We start from the raw sequence: 17,756 nt of genomic DNA on the forward strand, positions 1-17,756 counted from the left end.
GGGTTATCAGTTCTACTTGAAATCACTTAAGCTGATCTGATGTCCATGTTATAATACTCTAAAATCAACTTCCGATTCTCTAAATCATCCATATTGAGGATCACCGAAAACGTCGTCTGCGTGCAAGTCAACAAAGGGGGCTAACTCTTCACAAACCAATGACAAGGGATTAACAGAGTTGTCTCTCTTGAATGAAACCAAGCATCTGATACGTTGTTCATACTGGAAATCCAATTAAACATATTCTTAAAATTCGCAGTGATGTGTAGTCACACTATGACTCTATGCTCTGGTCGTTTCAATTTCTGCATGAACAGTGGAAGCTCTCTTTAAGCCTCTATTATAAACATACTTCATTAGAGTTGATTATTCAGGTGTGAGAGGTTTTCGATTTTTGTCTTTAATGATTTATTTTGACTAACACGTCGAAGTGATAAAGGATACATTCACCTACAGTCTAAGTAAACTAAGGGTCAGCATTATTCATTACACTGCTATAATGAGATTCAGTATAAGCAGTGTAAATAATAATATCAGACTATATGATTATCCCTGATAGGCTGTGCTTATGTTCACTTAGACTGTATTCATTTACAGTTATGGCATTGATGACATGGAATCGGCGAAACTGTTGCCGCTATCCACACTCGGGCATTTTCGGCACTGAGAGGCCATGTTGTGATCACGTGTCTTCTTTCTTTTCTTAAACATATCGCCTGTCACCAGCAGGCGACTGATCTTACTGAATTTTCGCTTGCTATTTTTCATGTTATATAGGCAATTGATTTTGCATCTAAAGTGGCATTAACGATCTCGGGTAAATAATATTGATGTTTGTTCGATGTATGCATAACTTAACTTCTGGATTCCATTGTCAATGATTTAATTGTTATTCGTGAAGTATTTAAATCAGTACGGCAAACCTGGTCTGAAAAACACCCCAAAACATAAAGATGCCTGTGACACCTCCACGTGATTATCTATCATCCACTGAAACGACACTGTTAATATATTTAGCTCATCTAGCATTTAAGATGTGATATGTCTAGGCACCATGAAAGCAAAATACTCTTACAAATCCACCCGCAAAAGGCTATGCAAGAAATACACAACTGGAAACATTGAACTGAATTTTTTTTGGTCTTTAGTTCGTCTGGTATTAATATACATTTATTTATGCGCACTCACAAATACATGTACGCAGACACAAACGTTTGCATCTACCAACGCTCAACAAAAGTCATGTGCAATAGTTTGTTGTATCATATATGGAGGCACTTTTCATAAGGCAAAGAGTGAGTGAGTGGGTAAGTAAGATGGTTTTACGACATTTTCAGCCCAGCAACATCAGCGGGGGACACCAGAAATGGACTTCAAAGATTGTGCCCATGAGGGGAATCAAACCCAGTCTTCAGCATTAACAATTAGGTTACCCCCACCTTCCCATATAAGGTAAAGAAGCATTTCATCCAGTAAATTCAGAAGGTAAGTGTTTTAAAGGCATGTACCGTAAACACAATGTAGTAAAGTGGGCTGGTACATAATCTGTCCACTAAACCGAGAGCCTCACTTGTTGTAACAGGGCAGTTCTGTTGATCAGCTGCAGCCAACGGGGAAGCTCCAGTGCAGCATACACTAAGAAACAGGCTGCCCTGCACTGTTTTAAGCTGATTTTAGCAATATTCCAGCAAAACACGACGGGAAACAAGAGCTTCACACACTCTATCCACGTAGGGACTCGAACCCGGATCTTGGGCGTGACGAGTGAACACTTTAACCACTAAGCTACCCTACTCGTATCTAAGACCACTTAGCACCAACACGTGAAGCCTGAGTGACCAAGCGATTGGGGGAAACCATGTTTAAAAAAATAACTTGTTTCTGATTTATCTGTCCCTGGTCATATGGTCTATGACCTTGGGATTTTTGTGATAGCTGATTAACAACACTCGTTACGAGGTTATGGCTGGTGCAGTTTTCACACGTGGGCATGCATGCATGCACGTACGAACGCACATTGAAACAACGAACACAAACATAAAGTATTCCACGAATCAATTCATTTAGGCAGTCTTGAAGCCAGTGTATGAAACAAACTAAAACACAGTCAGGCATTAGGGCTGTTAACATATAAATGTTACCAGCAAATGGATTAACCAGATCAAACAATCCGCAGAAAATTAAGCAGATGTATGGACCATGTTTTCTAATTTTGTTATCAGACCATCTGGCTAGGTTGGTGTAAATATCGTCTGTCAGATATCTTGCCCCTCTCGGGTGGCCAGAAGGGCCTTATTTCATGCCACCCCCTTCCTCACAAAATAATCATGAACAGTCCTTAAATCGATATATGCCGTGACTGACATCAAGCTATTCAGTGAGGCTTCAAATTAGACCAACTGTAGGACGCCTGGATGGATAAATTAAATTCAACACGGTACCACATGCATCTTTACATATAGTTTATTACATCTTGAGTACACATTATGCATGCAGATGACATAATCAAGACATTTTTTTCAGTATGCGGTTATTTTCAGGATGCGAAATAAATCCTCCCCTTTTCACAGGAAGAAGATTCGTAGTTTTAAAATCAACCACAGTAAACATGTAGGTTACAACGCATGAGTGAGTGACTGAGTGAGCATGCTTTTAATATTCCAGCAATATCACGGCGGGGGACACCAGAAATGGGCTTTACATATAGTACCCGGGTGGGAAATCGAACCCGGCGTCTTCGGTGTGAGGAGCCAACACTTTAACCACTAGGCTACTCTTCCACAACTACAACGTAGGATGATGCCACTGCAAATCACAAGAGAAAACGTTCGAACACAAATACTCAGGGTTCCCTTTCACATATCTATCTTAGTGCTAAGATGATCGTAACTCCCATGCCTGAGCATAGGCTTACGATCAGTCTGTGCCCAGGCAAACTGTAGCGCAAATGGGTGCTCCCATATAAGAAGACTTGTCATATTCTCTATGCTGCACAACCCCATTTGCGCTACAGTGTGCCTGTGATCTGTGCAGCGAGGCCCTTGCTATGACTGTCCTAAGTCAACATAATGTTTGGGAGTTACGACTACCTCAGAAGAAGATTGCTGGTCGACAGCAACGTGTTGTTAAAGGGACAGTGTCACAGCAGACAACTCTAAAACTACATAATACATCTCTCTCAATAACTCTAACTACCATCCCTCATGGGAGCTAAGTCCTATATAATTTATTCCCAAACTAATTACGCATTTAGATCACAATATTAAATTAATAAGTTGGAGTAAGTTAATGCAACGTTGCATTAAATCGACTCTCGCGCCCTCTACCAGACGAACATCACCTGAAGTGAACCCTGTAGGTATATGTCCCTTGGAGTGCTCAATACCAACATCCTGGCACAAATTGTGATAGAAACAAGTTCAGTAAACACGGACTACAACGCGTGCGATAGTTTTCTATGTAAGGAGCAATCGTTTACATTCCATATATCGCAAGTGTTATCTTGTTTGGAAGCCGCTAGCTTCGATGTTTCAATTATCGATTTCAGGCAGGTCTTAAAGGATAATTTGTCCTTCGTTGCATCAATAGGAAGCCAACGTGAGTGCAAATGCCCCTTCTTCTCATGGGGCCCGTTCTGCCAAGCAATGGTAGTGCAGAGACCGCTGAAAGCATGAAGGTTATGATCACCTGAGTGCTTCCATAGAATTGTCCACACACACGCACACGCACACGCACACGCACACGCGTTACAATATGCATGTACTACATGTTGGTATATATACCCCAACTACAAGTAGTAGAGCGCGCACTTTTTACCAGGTGTTATGGAGCACCACACTCTTCAGCAGTCAAGAATTCAATACCTCTACACGCATTCAGTATTCTGATGAATTTAGGAGCGGTGGCGTAGCCGAGTGGTTAAAGCGAAGACCCGGGTTCATTTCCCACACGGTTACAATGTGTGAAGTCCGTTTTTGGCGTTTCTTGTGATATTGCCGGATTACTGCTAAACGAGGTGTAAAACCAAACTCGTTCACCCACTAGTGAATTTATCCATGCTGTACACACCTCACGAGTTCGAATCTGACGGAAACAGTTCCATACCCCTACTCATGGGTATCATCGAACTGCTAACCCTGTGATACCTCGGGCTTTCCACACGTGTGTTGTGCCCTTAAATGCACAATGCTCTGCTTTCTGTGCACTTAAGACCATTGTGCACCACACACGTGTTTTCAAGTGGCACGACAGCCACTCACTCACTCGCTGTCTGGTGGAGTTAGCGGGAGGGTCAGGTCGTTTCGGGCCAGGAATCTCTTCAGCCATGACTTTGAAGCCTTGAAGTTCCCTCCCACGACCTGTCTAGCGTATTCCTTGAGTTGGCGACGAGAGAGGGAGAGTTCCATATCCCTGTGCTCCCACACGTACACGACTATCTTGTCTTCCTTGTCCTGTCTGAAACAGGTGAGATTGTCAGTAACAAGAACGTGTGCGTATGGTTTAAATATTCCAGCAATGTCACGAAGCGGAATGGATGGTGGGTTAGCCTTGTGGTTAAAGCTTCCGCTAGTCACGCCGAAGACCCGGGTTCGATTCCCCACAAGGGTACAATATGTGAAATCCGTCTCTATAGTATTCCCTGCGGTGATATTGCCAGAATATTGCTAAAAACGGCGTAATACAATACTCATTCGCGAAGCGAAAAACTATAATTCGGCTTCATGCACTGAACCCGTCTTGGGAATCGAACACGGCGTGACAAGCCAATTGACGAGTCACTTTTGTATTTACCGCCCCTGTGAAGTACGTGTAATAAATTTTGTGGGTTGTTAGAATTGCAAGACTAAGTCGTTTTGTTTATTCCACTGTGTCCACACTCGGTTAGCTGGTGTATTATACCTACCTGTTATTATTAATCAACAGTCAAAATGATCCGCCATGTTGGTAGGCGATTTACTGCTTATCAATATCGTTCAAACGACTCTGGGGTGGTGGGATGGCCTTGTGGTAAAAGCATTCCCTCGTCACGCCGAAGACCCGGGTTCTACTCCCCACGTGGTACAATGAGAGGTTTGTTTTACGGAATCTCCCACCATGATATTACTGGAATATTACTAAAGAGCGTAAAAGCAAACTCACCCACTCAAACGACCCTATATATTGAAACCCGTCCATGTTTTCACTTCACCTAACTCTCTATGAATGTTTTAAAAAGGGAAAGAAGCAAGGCCTTTTAAAAAGTGAGCATTTTTTTTCGGCAAATTTGAATTAACATAATTAACATAATTACCCATAAACCCTTCCGGAGCCAGTGATTTGCTCTGGCTTTTGTGTGGAGGAGGGCGTATCGTGTGGGGTTGTGACAGCAGGAGTCTTGTGTTCCTCCCTCAACGGCAGTGCCTCCATCTTCCCAGCGTGGCTGTGTCGACGATACTTCTTCCTTTCATGTGTAGACACTGTCGGTGACGGGGTAATGTTATCCCGGAGAGTCGTCGACCGATCTGAGGTTGGTGGTGCTTTGGCGCCTGGATCGTTCTGTCCAAGTTGGAAAATAGTGAATCATTTATGTGCACTCTACCTCAAATCGCAGACAATCTTCCTCAAGGAGAATTTGCTAAAATTGAATTGAGTGAGTGTGTGAATTCACTTTGCACTCGGCAATATTCCAGCTATATAGCGGCGGTCTGTAAATAATTGAGTCTGGACCAGACAATCCAGTGATCAACAACATGAGTATCGATCTGCGCAGTGGGGTACCGATGACATGTGTCAACCAAGTCAACGAGCCTGACCACCCGATCCTGTTAGTCGCCTCTTACGACAAGCATAGTCGCCTTTTTATGGCAAACATGGGTTGCTGAAAGCCTATTCTACCCTGGACCTTCACAGGTCTAAAATTTAATTGCTGTCTACTGTTTGTTACATTACTTGTATAACGCCGCGCTCAGCAATATTTCACCCATATGCCGGCGGTACACGTACATTGTATATTCAAGTATGCACGTCAATCTACGGGTTGATATCGTGAGCGACCATCCACACATTGTGTCAATAAGGTCAGCGAGTTTTATCCCCTAAGTACCGTTAGTTAGTCCACCAAGCATGGGTCTTTGGAGACCAAATAATCGGGATCGTTGAGGGTTTGCTGTCTAATGGATAGCGCATGTATGTGTATTGTAGTAAAAGTAATTCAATCTAGGTCAAAATAAAAACAGGTCTAACCAGTTGTATCCCGATCAATAAAAATTTAGAAGAAAGAAATTTAGTTCGTAGTAAATGGTTTCCTGGACTAACTGTTCTACAGTCTGTCGAATAGAACCGAGAGAGACACAGGACATGTAGAGAGAGTCGAAGCAGGGGTATTAGCTAGGCTTCAGTTATACTTTGCTTATCCGGACACTTTTCTTCAATATTGTCTGAATAAAAGTCGTTACACTGTATTTTCTGCGATATTAATAGGAACATGAGGATGGCAATCTTCCATCTTCTACACTTCTTAAAACCAGATTGAGTGAGCTTAGCTTTATTCAGCAATACACCAGTTATATGGCGGCGGTCTGTAAATAATTGTCCTGACCAGACAATTCAGTGATCAATAGCATGAGCATCGGTATGTACAATTGGATAACATGTGTCAACCAAGTCAGTGATCCTGGCCGCATGATCCCATTAGCCGCCTCTTACGTTACGACAACCATGGGTTACTGACGATAAATTCTAACACTGATCTTCAGGGTTTTCAAGAATAGAATGGAAACCCTCGAAACTTATACTTTTCAAACAATTATTAAATATGTCAAAGATATGCCTCATACCGTGTCGTTGTGATCTTGATCACTTACACTGTACAATGATTTACATTTTAATCGACATGATCAGCGGAAACGAAAAAAAATAACTGGCACCAATATTTTCTGAACTTGCGTGCCTAAAAGAAAAAAAATAAAATGAAAGAAAATGTTGCAGATGTAAATGGTGTTATTTTACTTGCATTCTTTGCTGTCAACGACACCAAAATATTGCGTCTCATTAAACATTACCTTAATCTCGAGAGCAGTTTCTGAAAAGGATCTTTTCCTCCCAGACCGTCGACTGGTTTTAGAAGTTGGGGGCGCTCGCAGCTTTGCTTCTGGAATCACATCTCCACGCCGGGACGTACCCAGTTGCGTCTTTATCATGTTGTCTACTGGCAGCTTGAGGCGCGAGTGATTTATATGGGGAATGTTGAATAAAAATCCAAGACCACTTCGATCCGAGCTCTAGGGTAATAATTATTACACAAATAGTACGCGAGTATTGTATCCTGTTAAAGCCAAGCCCCACATGCATTCAAAAGCCCAACCACAATCTTGTTTTGATAAGCAAAAAAGTGACAGTCAAAACAACTCTAGTACGAACAATTGTGTGAACCGGTGCGAGCTGATCGTGTATGTTGCACGTAGGACGTATTTCTTGTGCATTTTGCACGCGTACCACGTGCTCCGTCGACTGAGTTTATGCAATTCATGCCCAGTGGCAAGTGTACATTGACACCTAAATATCACCAGTCCATGTTGGTGGGCATGTTATGAACGAACAGATATCTCTGATCGAGAAAAGTCAGATGAATAACAACCATCAAACGTACTTCCAGTGTACAGAGGAACAAATCACAGTCGTTCTAGTTATTTTCCTCGTGGCTCAACTGGCAAAAGACAACATACGTTTATATTGTTGAGTACTTTGCTGTTTCGAATCCATTTTTAACGCAATTGATTTATCAATGTCAGTTACTTGAAAAACACATTGCTAAGTGTAGTCATTGGCTGAAGTACACGATGTTACTTTCAAGTAACCTAGCAACGATATTGTTACAACAGTTTTGCTAACAAACAAAAGACAAATTTATCGCAGATGTCTTGAAGGTGACATTACGCAACATCCTGATTGCAGTGTATGCAGGTGAGACTTCACACCTGATACACCTGTTGAGGTGACGGCTGCGTCACAACAACTTCGAAGTGTCAACAATGGTCACTCCCGATGACTGGTGGCTATCGACGTGGCGAGCTGTTTAGGCTACATAAATAATATTTCTGTTTCTCCTCACTTGTTGACAAAGAAATAATGGTCGGGTGGATATTATTTTTAAATTTTATGTCCCAAATCACACCGCCGGCATATAGCTGGAATATTGCCGAGTGTGGCATAAAACTAAACTTGTGCCGATATTACCGATCCAAAAGCGTGGAAAAATCCCATCTTACCCATAACTTAATTAAACTTCACTGATGGTCATAACATCAACTGTTATAATTCACTACTGATTAAAACGTCTTTCCATTTCATTGGTCATGTTCATACAAGGAACTAATATTTCTTACAATTTAGGAAATACTAATTTATTTCCGATGTATCCTCATCTGTTTCTGAAAGATAAATAACAGCACAAAACTGAGACAGATATTTTCAATGGAGAGACAACAGAGGTGTATGTTTGTGTGCACAAATGTATGTCAACTCTGAATTGGCTTTCCATAGTATTTGGGAAGAAATTCCATACCATACTCATGTGTTCGATGTTCAAGTTTTCTTTCTTTCAGTTTACAAATTTTGAATGGACATTATTACTGCTTGTCAGGAATGTCAGCTGCTTGACTGAAACAAAGCACCAGAACACTGGGCAACTGCTGTTTGACTGTCCAATGCTGACTTCTTGATAGTTATTTCACTGGTTTGCAAAAATACACAAAAGTAGTTCTTACATGACTTGTCCATGACCTGTAATCCGATGTCATAAGGCAGCAAGGACTGAAATATGATTTTAACGAGACTGATGTTCATCTGCTTCTATCATCGAGACACCTGCGTTCCCTGACAAACAGGGTTTCAGTTGAATGATTCCTCCTGAATAGGCAAATAATGTGTGTTTTTGTGCATGTAATCTGCTAAATATGTACAATGTAGTTCCATGTTTTGGACGAATGTAGTAATGACACCAAACGACATTATGATTATTAATATATATTTTATACACAAATCACAGTCTTTGAGGGTCAGTGATGTTGCTTCCTCTTCTTGAAGCCTGGAACAAACCAAAGAATATTTTCAAGAGATACCTCGTCAATGACCCCTGACCACCACGTTCAAATAAATACTTATTCATAGTCATTCTTCCCCTCAAAGAAATATTGGGGGGTGGGACACTGGTGGTGGGAGGTGCAGCAGAAGCGGTGGGGTAGCCTAGTGGATTTAGCGTTCCCTGTGGGCACAATGTGAGACACATTGTGGTGTCTGTTGCTGTGATATTGTTGGAATGTTGTTGAAAGCGATGTAAAACCATACTCGCTTGCTATAATTAATTATAATTAATATGCAGAGTTGCTGCTCCACATCTTGCTGGACATTGGTTTGAAGCCCATATTAGTTCTGACAAAGATCCTTGGTCTTTGAGTCGATACCCATACCGAAGTGTTTCACAGAGGTTAGATTGTGGTGGGTTATATCGGTCCACTCATCATACTGAAGGCCAGGATTCAATTCCCACATAACTAAAATATGAAACGCCCATGGTGTCCCCTGTCATGATAATGCTACATAATGCTAAACACACACAGTGCCATAAAAGTGACTATGCTTGTTGTAAGAGGCGAGTAACGGGATCAGGTGGTCAGGCTCACTGACTTGGTTGACACATGTCATTGGTTCCCAATTGCGCAGATCGATGCTCATGCTGTTGACCACTGGATTGTCTGGTCAGGACTTGATTATTTACAGACCACTGCCATATAGCTGGAATATTGCTGAGTGCGGTGTAAAACTAAACTCACTAACTTGCACACAGAGACCAAATTTATACGACAATGTCAACATCTCTCCTCCATCATCAGGTCTACTAGCCATCCTATGCCAGAATTTGAAGTACTTTTCAAAGAGGCATACAGCTGTTAGTTGCTTTCTCACAACTCTAAACTATCTCACTGTGTGTTGATTCAACCAACAACGCCCTACAATAACATCATTACAGGTAGACTAAACTGAAAGCTTTGCTGCATTTACCTTTCTTCTTTCCTTTTTTACCCTGAAACAAAACAAAAATAACATTGATAAAGTATTGCTTTTCTGTTCATGAGTTTTCACTTTCACTTAAAAACTGATCCAAGTTTATAGTTTTCACGTATCCAAAGCACAAGACTGATCCAAGTTTTTAGTTTTCACATGTCCAAAATGCAATTTTAGTCTTCATGGTGTATGCACTCATCTCATCATATTTGTATTAGTACTTACCATAGTGCCTTTCCTTTTCTTCCCACCCTGGAAGAGAAAAATGAATACATGTCATGGTGACGACGATGATGATGATGATGATGATGATGATGATGATGATGATGATGATGATGATGATATAGGCATACTGGCTGAATATCTATCCTCCTCAGATAACCATTATTGAAAATTTCCTCTTTGAGTTTTTAAGTAGAATAATTTAACATTTTTGCACATGATCTACAGACCATATTTTCACTGTGTTCTTACAACTTCAAGCATAACACAAGAAAAACACTTGTCTTGCATCCTGTTTGTAACAACCACTGTAAGCTAGAATTATACTATAAGGCTGTATTTGTAAGTGCTGTAATTACCAGCAGGCATGTGACCATTATGTCCATATTATGTTAGCATATGTATACACTCTTTGTAGGCATTCTAATGTTCTAATTTGCTTATTCCTTAACACCAAAGTTAATGATAATTAATACTGTATGTTACCATGAAGAATTACAGGCCGTTAATACAATCATGTAATGGTATCCTGAATATGGTAATTGTCGCTATCTACTGCTGTGAGACTGATACACCTAAGAGTGTGAAACAGCCAGTGGCTTGTTAAAATTCAGGCAGGCCATTAAATCTTCATAGTCGCTGACACAACTGGCTAGTAAATTTTCCAGGGGTCATTTCGTAATATATATCGCTATTTCAAACTTTTTAAGTCATGATACACCTTTAAATAATGCAAGTTTATGAAGGAACATATGTTGTATGTTCTTTACTTTCTTAGTGAAGAAGAGATTCTGGTACTGTTTGGCACATAACTGCCAGCGCACACCAAACACCTAACCTGCTCAGCCACAATGGCTTCAACATGTGACTACTTTCTAAAAGGCATTGTGTAATCAAAGATTATGAATTATTTTGTGGGCTAGTAACTCTCAGGAACCTACTTTGCACATAGTTATTCCTTACCTGGTCTGGCTTCCGTTTCTCACCCCCCTCCAGGGCGCTAATATCATCGAAGTCTGTGACCCGATTCAGTGTCGACAAGGTCTGTACACTCTTCATGGCAGCCTGGAGAAAAAACAACAAGTTACATGGATTGTTTGTTATTATCACCACACCGGGGGTCTGTAAATAATCAAGTCTCGATGAGACAATCCAGTTATCAATGGCATGAGCATCAATCTATGCAACTGGGACATGATGACATGTGTCAACCAAGTCAGCGAGCCTGACCACCCAATCCCGGTAGTTGCCTCTTCCGACAAGCATGGATTGCTGGAGACCAATTCTAAGCCGGGTCATCACAGCCAGTTACATAGATATCATCTAAGTAAACCATATGTCAATTTGGTCTTACCTTTTTCAAAAAGCTGAAATATGTGGATTTCCACGTAATCTAACATTTAAATTTATGTCATGGCAAACCCTTAAAATTTCATCTGTAGTAAGAGGTTCCAACAGAATTTCACTTGTGAATTTGATTGGCTGAGTGAAGAGCTTGTTATTCAACACTGTAAAATGGGGCATACTGGTACTTGACACTGTATTATTGGTGCAGAATCTGAGACAACATGTGTACTGAGATATGCATGATACAGAAACATACCTTCTCCTTCTTTGTCATCGGTAACCTCAAGAAATTGGTTTCCTCGTATCTGAAAACATACACACATAATCATAACAAGATATCAAAATAATGCTTGAACACTGACTCGATCATATATATATATGGTTGGTATTTTGAGTGAATGTGTCGATGCTGACAATGAGAGGGCGACCTTTGACCTCATCCCCTTTATGCAGCCTTATTGTCCTTGCTATTGTCTGCCACTTGTGTCAAGATCGCTTTGTTGAGGGTCAAAATTGGCTTTCTGTCGACTTGTAGAAATAACAATAAAGAACTGGAAGGTGTCATGAGTGATGATCGATAGGCTAATCAAATATGATTATGTTTAGAGAGGTTTCAATCGGTTGCATGCGATGGAAGTGTAGCAATTGGCAAAGCAGGCGGGCGGGGTACACCGAAGTGTCGGGCTTGCCTAGATGTATTGAACTGTGAAGAATTTCAAGTTAAGAATCATCTCAAAATTTTTAGATATTTAAAAAAAACAAAACAACTTTAATCCTCGCAATGACAGAAGGGCCTGTGGTCGTTGCCTCAACATTCCAAGCTGACTCCCTGTTTCACATTTTCAGCAAAAGTAAATCCAGAACACACAACTTACTCAAGGCGTTCCTTTGCCTTCCTGTTTTCCGACATTCTGTGTAGGTCTGTAGACTCCTGGAATATATCACAAACAAGAGCATCATGTATCATGTTTGACCTCCAGAAACAGTTATGATCATTGCCGCCTAAGCCCTTCATCTCCTCATACTCACAAAGAGACACCAGAACTTCAAGCACGTTTGATTCCTTGTGTTAAGTAACTGTTTAATGAAACAGAACAAATCTACTAACATGTTTAACCACCAGTATCAGCACATTTCTACTAACAATCTGAAACTTGTTACAGATATTCAACTGATAAAGCGACAAGAAGCTGCCATGAAATGTTCTTACAAAAAAAGTGATGCTGTTTTACATTTAAAACTAATAAAATCTTCTTCCACACTTTAAAGCTTATCAAAGGCATTGTTCATTTTGTTTGATCATACACGTTAGTTTCCAGTGATAACACCTAAGAGTTAGGACTGTGATGAATTTGTTAACAAGAAATTGTATTTGATACAACAGAACTTGATGTTTCTATTAATTTCATAGATGAATACCCTACCTTCACTTCCTCAGGGCCATCATAGTACTGGTCCTGGAGGTCCCGTAGCATGTTGCTACTGAGTGCTCTCTTCATAGCACGCTCTGCCTGGCGCTGTTGTCGATCCAGGGCTGTCTCATCTCCAGCTGTAACAAAGGAAAAATATTACATGTGCTTCAGATTGATTTCAGTAACTAGAATTAGAGTCATATTAGAGCCACTGTCACATTATATCAATGATGCTTTGTGAGACAGCATTCTGATGACTCCAGATTGATTGATCAATTGGTTGATTCCAAGACCTGAGAAGATCAGGTTCAGAACTGATCTTCAGTAACCCATGCTTGTTGTAAGAGGTGACTAAGGGGATTGAATAGTCAGGCTCAGCGAATTGGTTGACACATGTCATTGTATGCCAAATGCATAGGTCAATGCTCATGCTGTTGATCACTTGACTGTCTGGTCCAGACTCAAATATTTTCAGACCGCTGCAATATAGCTGGAATATTGCTGAATGTGGTGTAAAACTCAACTCACTCCTCACTATTTCAATGTCATAACAGATATAGTCTGGTGATTGCTAAGGTGAGCAACAATCCACTTCCTTGAAGCACAGAGTGAAACATCACTCAAATCACAAAACCTGAAAATCTTATCATTGGGTTTCCTTTTACAACATGCATCGGTTGCTTGGGACCATTTCTAACCTGGAACTGTGATGGGACCCTTATCCAGTTGCCTTTTTTTCAGTAACGCGCTTACCTTATCCATGGGGTTGGAAATAATCAAATTTATAAACACTGTAAATGCACAGTGCAAATATGACTTCATAGACAACAGTGTATTGTTTCTTTCACCCTTAAGACATTGTTGACAAAATTTGAATGATATTTTGATGCAAGTTTGAATGACACCACACTAGAAGCTACATCATAGCTGAAGATCCATGACATTTGATGATGGTGGTTTCTTAAAATGGCAGTTGTTTCTCTACAGGGTGCTCAGACTGATTATGAAATAATGAGTAATAAAGAAATTAACAGACTCCAGAATTCAGACACTTCTTTCCCCAAATCAGTTTGATTTACAATTTGGGGCAATATTCAGCTGATAATTTATTCTTAAAAAGAACTTACTGTAGTGAACAGGCGCCAGTTTGGGTGCAACATAAGCCTTTGATTTGCTCGGCTTTTCCTCATCAGCCGAGTCACTTTCTGACTCTTCTTCGTCCAGCTGTGAACAAGGAATAAAGGACATGTATACCACAGCATGCAACATTCAAACTGCCTAACTGTACCACATGAATATCAAGAATGGGCTAACCTTTAGTACAGGGATAGGGCCTGTTCTTCCCAATTATCCCCAACGATTCAGCTGTGACATCTGTTGTTCAGTTTAGTGATGGGTAGAGGCTCTTGCTTAGGAATGTTGTCATATGTTTGAACACAGACTACTACTGGTATTGAAGTACCAAGATATTCTAAAGTGCTGCACATATACAAATGACAAGTAAATAAAGTATTTATTAACCTGTAATGCCAAAGACCTAGGTTGGATTCCCCACATGCATGGATGGGTACAGTGTATTAAGCCCCTTTCTGGTATTCCCTACCGCGACAATGCAGGAATAACCATACTCCCTCCTCGTAGGTTCCAGGTTATGGGAAATTGTTGGAACACATATACAATTAGCTGTGATGCATGCTCACCTTGCTAACGAGGTTCTGTGGGTTGGCTTTAAATCTTAAGGGATCGCTGGCATCTGAGAAACAAAACAGAACAAATAATAAGATCCATATATCATGACTAATCTCTGAATGTGTTTTACCATGCTGATTTGGTCTCAACATAAATTTGCAAATATTTAAACATTTCCCCCCTCCACAATATCTGATGTGATATCTGTCTCACCTGAAGCTCCTGTTGTTGCTGTTTTGATAAGCTTATCAACCTGATACTTCAACTTCTGATCTATGGGTCTCATCTTCTCCAGTACCTATCAAGAGATAGGTATGTGACACACAGTTAATGTTGTGAAACCTTCAGTAAACACCAGACTGAACATCAAAGAGATTCTCTATAATACAGCAACAATCGTGTGTGTGTGTGTGTGTGCGTGCGTGCTCATACATGCATGTGTGTGGGTGGGAGTGTATGTCTGCTTGTTTGTACAAGACATGATAAATGCCAGTTTAAGTGGGGTACCTCTTCCAGACACAATACATGAACTAGTCCTTGTTCTATGCATTTAGGAACACATGACCACTTTAATAACAAAAAACATAACATGACATATACAGTATACAGCAGATTGAACATCAATCAGATTCTCTATAATACAGCAACATTTATTTCTGTGTGTTGTGTGTGCGTGTGCGTGTGCGTGTTTGTTGGTGGGGGGGTCGTTGTGCTTGTGTGCGGGTGAGAGTGTATATCTGCCTGTTTGTACAAGACATGATGAATGCCGGTTTTGGAACTATGCCCTTCATTCATCCAGGCCAGCACATTATCCAATAAACCATGGAGACGTTAGGGTCTTCTTCACAGGACATCAAGGAGACTCACCGTTCTGATTTCCACAAGCCTTTCAATGCTGGCATCCCTTTCTATCGACTGTCCTGAAGTCTTCTTCAACAGTACAAATGTGAGGTTTGTGAGGTAACTCAGGAGCATCTGGTATTTCACTTCCAGGAAACTCACCCCCTGAAAACCAGATTGATTTCACATGTATTACAATTTTAAAACCACAAAAATTTAACTCATATATAGAGGTTTGAGAAACCTGTTATATCAAGAGTCACATGCTTCTTGCCATACTTTAAAAGCTCTTGACTGGTCATGATTTGAAATCAAGAAAGATTTCTACCAACCTGAAACCAGATTGCTTATACAACTATTACAATTTTAAAAATATGAAAATTGAACTCATACACATAGCTTCCTGATTATATATAAAGATTTGAGAAAACAGTTATATCAAGAGTGACATGCCTCTCAACATACTTCAAAGCTTTCAAATGGTCATAATTTCAAATCAAGAATTAGAAATAAGGTCTTCACAAAGACTTTTATCAGCTTGTCAAGCAAATTCAAGTACAATGTATTGTTCAAATGCAGAAGTAGAGTGAATGAGAGATGGTTAGATTTAACACTGCTTTTGGCAATGTCAGAGAAAGTCAATGTCATTTAACTTGTTGCATATCCAGTATTTAAGCACTCACTTTTGAAGTGTCAAACTCCCCATCTTTAACCCTCTGGAGTAATGCAGTGACATGTTGCACAGCATCCCCAGCCTTCTCCTTTATGTCCTTCAACAGTCCAATGGCAGCTGGAAGGTCTCGCTCCACTATCTGTTCAGGTAAGATATACAATATTAAGAGTTGTCTCACAATCGTTAAACAAGCTATACCAAAATTGGAGAGTAACTGAACATAAGCCACTAGTTTGCCACTTACAACTGTAATAGGATCACACCACCATGAATTACTATATCCAGATATTAAATATGCCACTAAAGTTACTGCCATTCATAGCTTAATTCCTTTAATTTGTCTGAAGAAGAAAAACATTCACTTCCCAAACAGTGCTGGATTTTCACTCTTGGAACTTTGGCAAAATGAAAATCATACATAATTCATGGTTTCAGTGATTGATGTTGTTTTCATTGTCATTTTGCCATTTTAGGGGAACAGCTACCTGCTTATTCTAGCAATACATATTTTCAAGTTACCAGTGTAGACTGTGACATGGTATCAATAATTATATAGAACAATGTATGTGATCACAGATGGTTCTTGGCAATAGTTGTATTAGCTGGTTTAAACTATCCCCGGTAGACCTCTTAGGCTCACTACTGTACGGAAATGTGTGTGTTTAGTTTTACGCCTCAGGCAGCAATATTCCTGCAACACTGTCTGTAAATAATAGAGTCTGGACAAGACAATCCAGTGAACAACAGCATGAGATACGATGACATGTGTCAACCAATTTAGGGAGAGTGACAACCCGTTAGTCGCCTCTCATAACAAGCATTGGTTACTGAAGACAAATTTTAACTCGGATTCTCAAGAGTTGTATGTTGATGAAAATGTAGGAGAGACCCTACCTTAAACAGGTTGGGGAAACCTACCGATCTGTCTATTATATGCCGAAAAGGATATTATAGGCTGTTCTACCTATTTTGCTATAGGCCAATCTATCATTGGATTGGTTTCTAATTATTTCACAAACTATCAACTTCCTCACAAGATGGTTTCATCATTTGATCAGAGATGAAAAGCCTTCCTCCGCTTGAAAAAACAATGTTTTGGGACAAAATTGAAATTTATGTAATGTTCAGGAAAAGATGTTTCATCAAGATCAATTTTTAAAATAGATTTTCCTTCTGACAACTAAAACTGAATATCTATCAGTGTTTACAGTAGGTGTTGTATGAGTGCGTGCAGAAATGAAATTATAAATGTATGGCACAAATCGTGTGTACGTTAAATGTTCATTACAATCAAGAATCATTTCAAAATTCCTGCATGGCACGGTGGATCAATTCAGCGTTATTGTGTCATGTACAACATTTCCGTAACAAGAACTAATGCAACATAAGGGGTATGTATTCAGTATTTGTGTTCTGAAACATGTAAACAACACGCACGTGTTCGTCCATCTTGATTACAGCTCCCCCTGACGGTATAATGATGGGAGTACTTATTGCTGAATTAAATGTACGGTTAATTTAAATGTATTATT

General features: G+C 40.1%; 2 protein-coding genes across 2 annotated transcripts; both read right to left on the minus strand.

Annotated features, from left to right (window-relative positions):
• Nucleotides 1–2,447: 2,447 nt before the first annotated feature.
• On the minus strand, nt 2,448–7,465 carry LOC137259013 (uncharacterized). Its single transcript, XM_067796715.1, has 3 exons — nt 7,041–7,465; nt 5,291–5,535; nt 2,448–4,455 (listed from the first exon to the last, which is right to left on the minus strand). The coding sequence occupies exons 1-3, from the start codon at nt 7,176–7,178 to the stop codon at nt 4,260–4,262; spliced, it is 579 nt and encodes a 192-aa protein (XP_067652816.1). The 5' UTR covers nt 7,179–7,465; the 3' UTR covers nt 2,448–4,259.
• Nucleotides 7,466–8,986: 1,521 nt separating this feature from the next.
• Nucleotides 8,987–17,686, minus strand: LOC137258265 (neuroguidin-like). The gene is made up of 13 exons (XM_067795875.1): nt 17,662–17,686; nt 16,235–16,363; nt 15,579–15,716; nt 14,925–15,009; nt 14,723–14,775; nt 14,150–14,246; nt 13,035–13,159; nt 12,486–12,541; nt 11,867–11,915; nt 11,227–11,328; nt 10,267–10,293; nt 10,039–10,060; nt 8,987–9,064 (listed from the first exon to the last, which is right to left on the minus strand). The coding sequence occupies exons 1-13, from the start codon at nt 17,671–17,673 to the stop codon at nt 9,036–9,038; spliced, it is 924 nt and encodes a 307-aa protein (XP_067651976.1). The 5' UTR covers nt 17,674–17,686; the 3' UTR covers nt 8,987–9,035.
• Between the last annotated feature and the right edge of the window lie 70 nt (nt 17,687–17,756).

Source organism: Haliotis asinina, chromosome 12 (assembly GCF_037392515.1).
Source record: "Haliotis asinina isolate JCU_RB_2024 chromosome 12, JCU_Hal_asi_v2, whole genome shotgun sequence".
NCBI lineage: Eukaryota > Metazoa > Mollusca > Gastropoda > Lepetellida > Haliotidae > Haliotis > Haliotis asinina.

Coding starts and splice junctions, on each gene's coding strand:
- LOC137259013 (XM_067796715.1), bottom strand. CDS start 7,178: ATGATAAAGACGCAACTGGGTACGTCCCGGCGTGGAGATGTGATTCCA. Junction 5,536..7,040: donor AAACTGCTCTCGAGATTAAG/GTAATGTTTAAT, acceptor CAACTTGGACAG/AACGATCCAGGCGCCAAAGC. Junction 4,456..5,290: donor GGCTCCGGAAGGGTTTATGG/GTAATTATGTTA, acceptor CACCTGTTTCAG/ACAGGACAAGGAAGACAAGA.
- LOC137258265 (XM_067795875.1), bottom strand. Junction 14,247..14,722: donor CACAGAACCTCGTTAGCAAG/GTGAGCATGCAT, acceptor CCTTGTTCACAG/CTGGACGAAGAAGAGTCAGA. Junction 10,061..10,266: donor AGAAAAGGAAAGGCACTATG/GTAAGTACTAAT, acceptor GTTTTGTTTCAG/GGTAAAAAAGGAAAGAAGAA.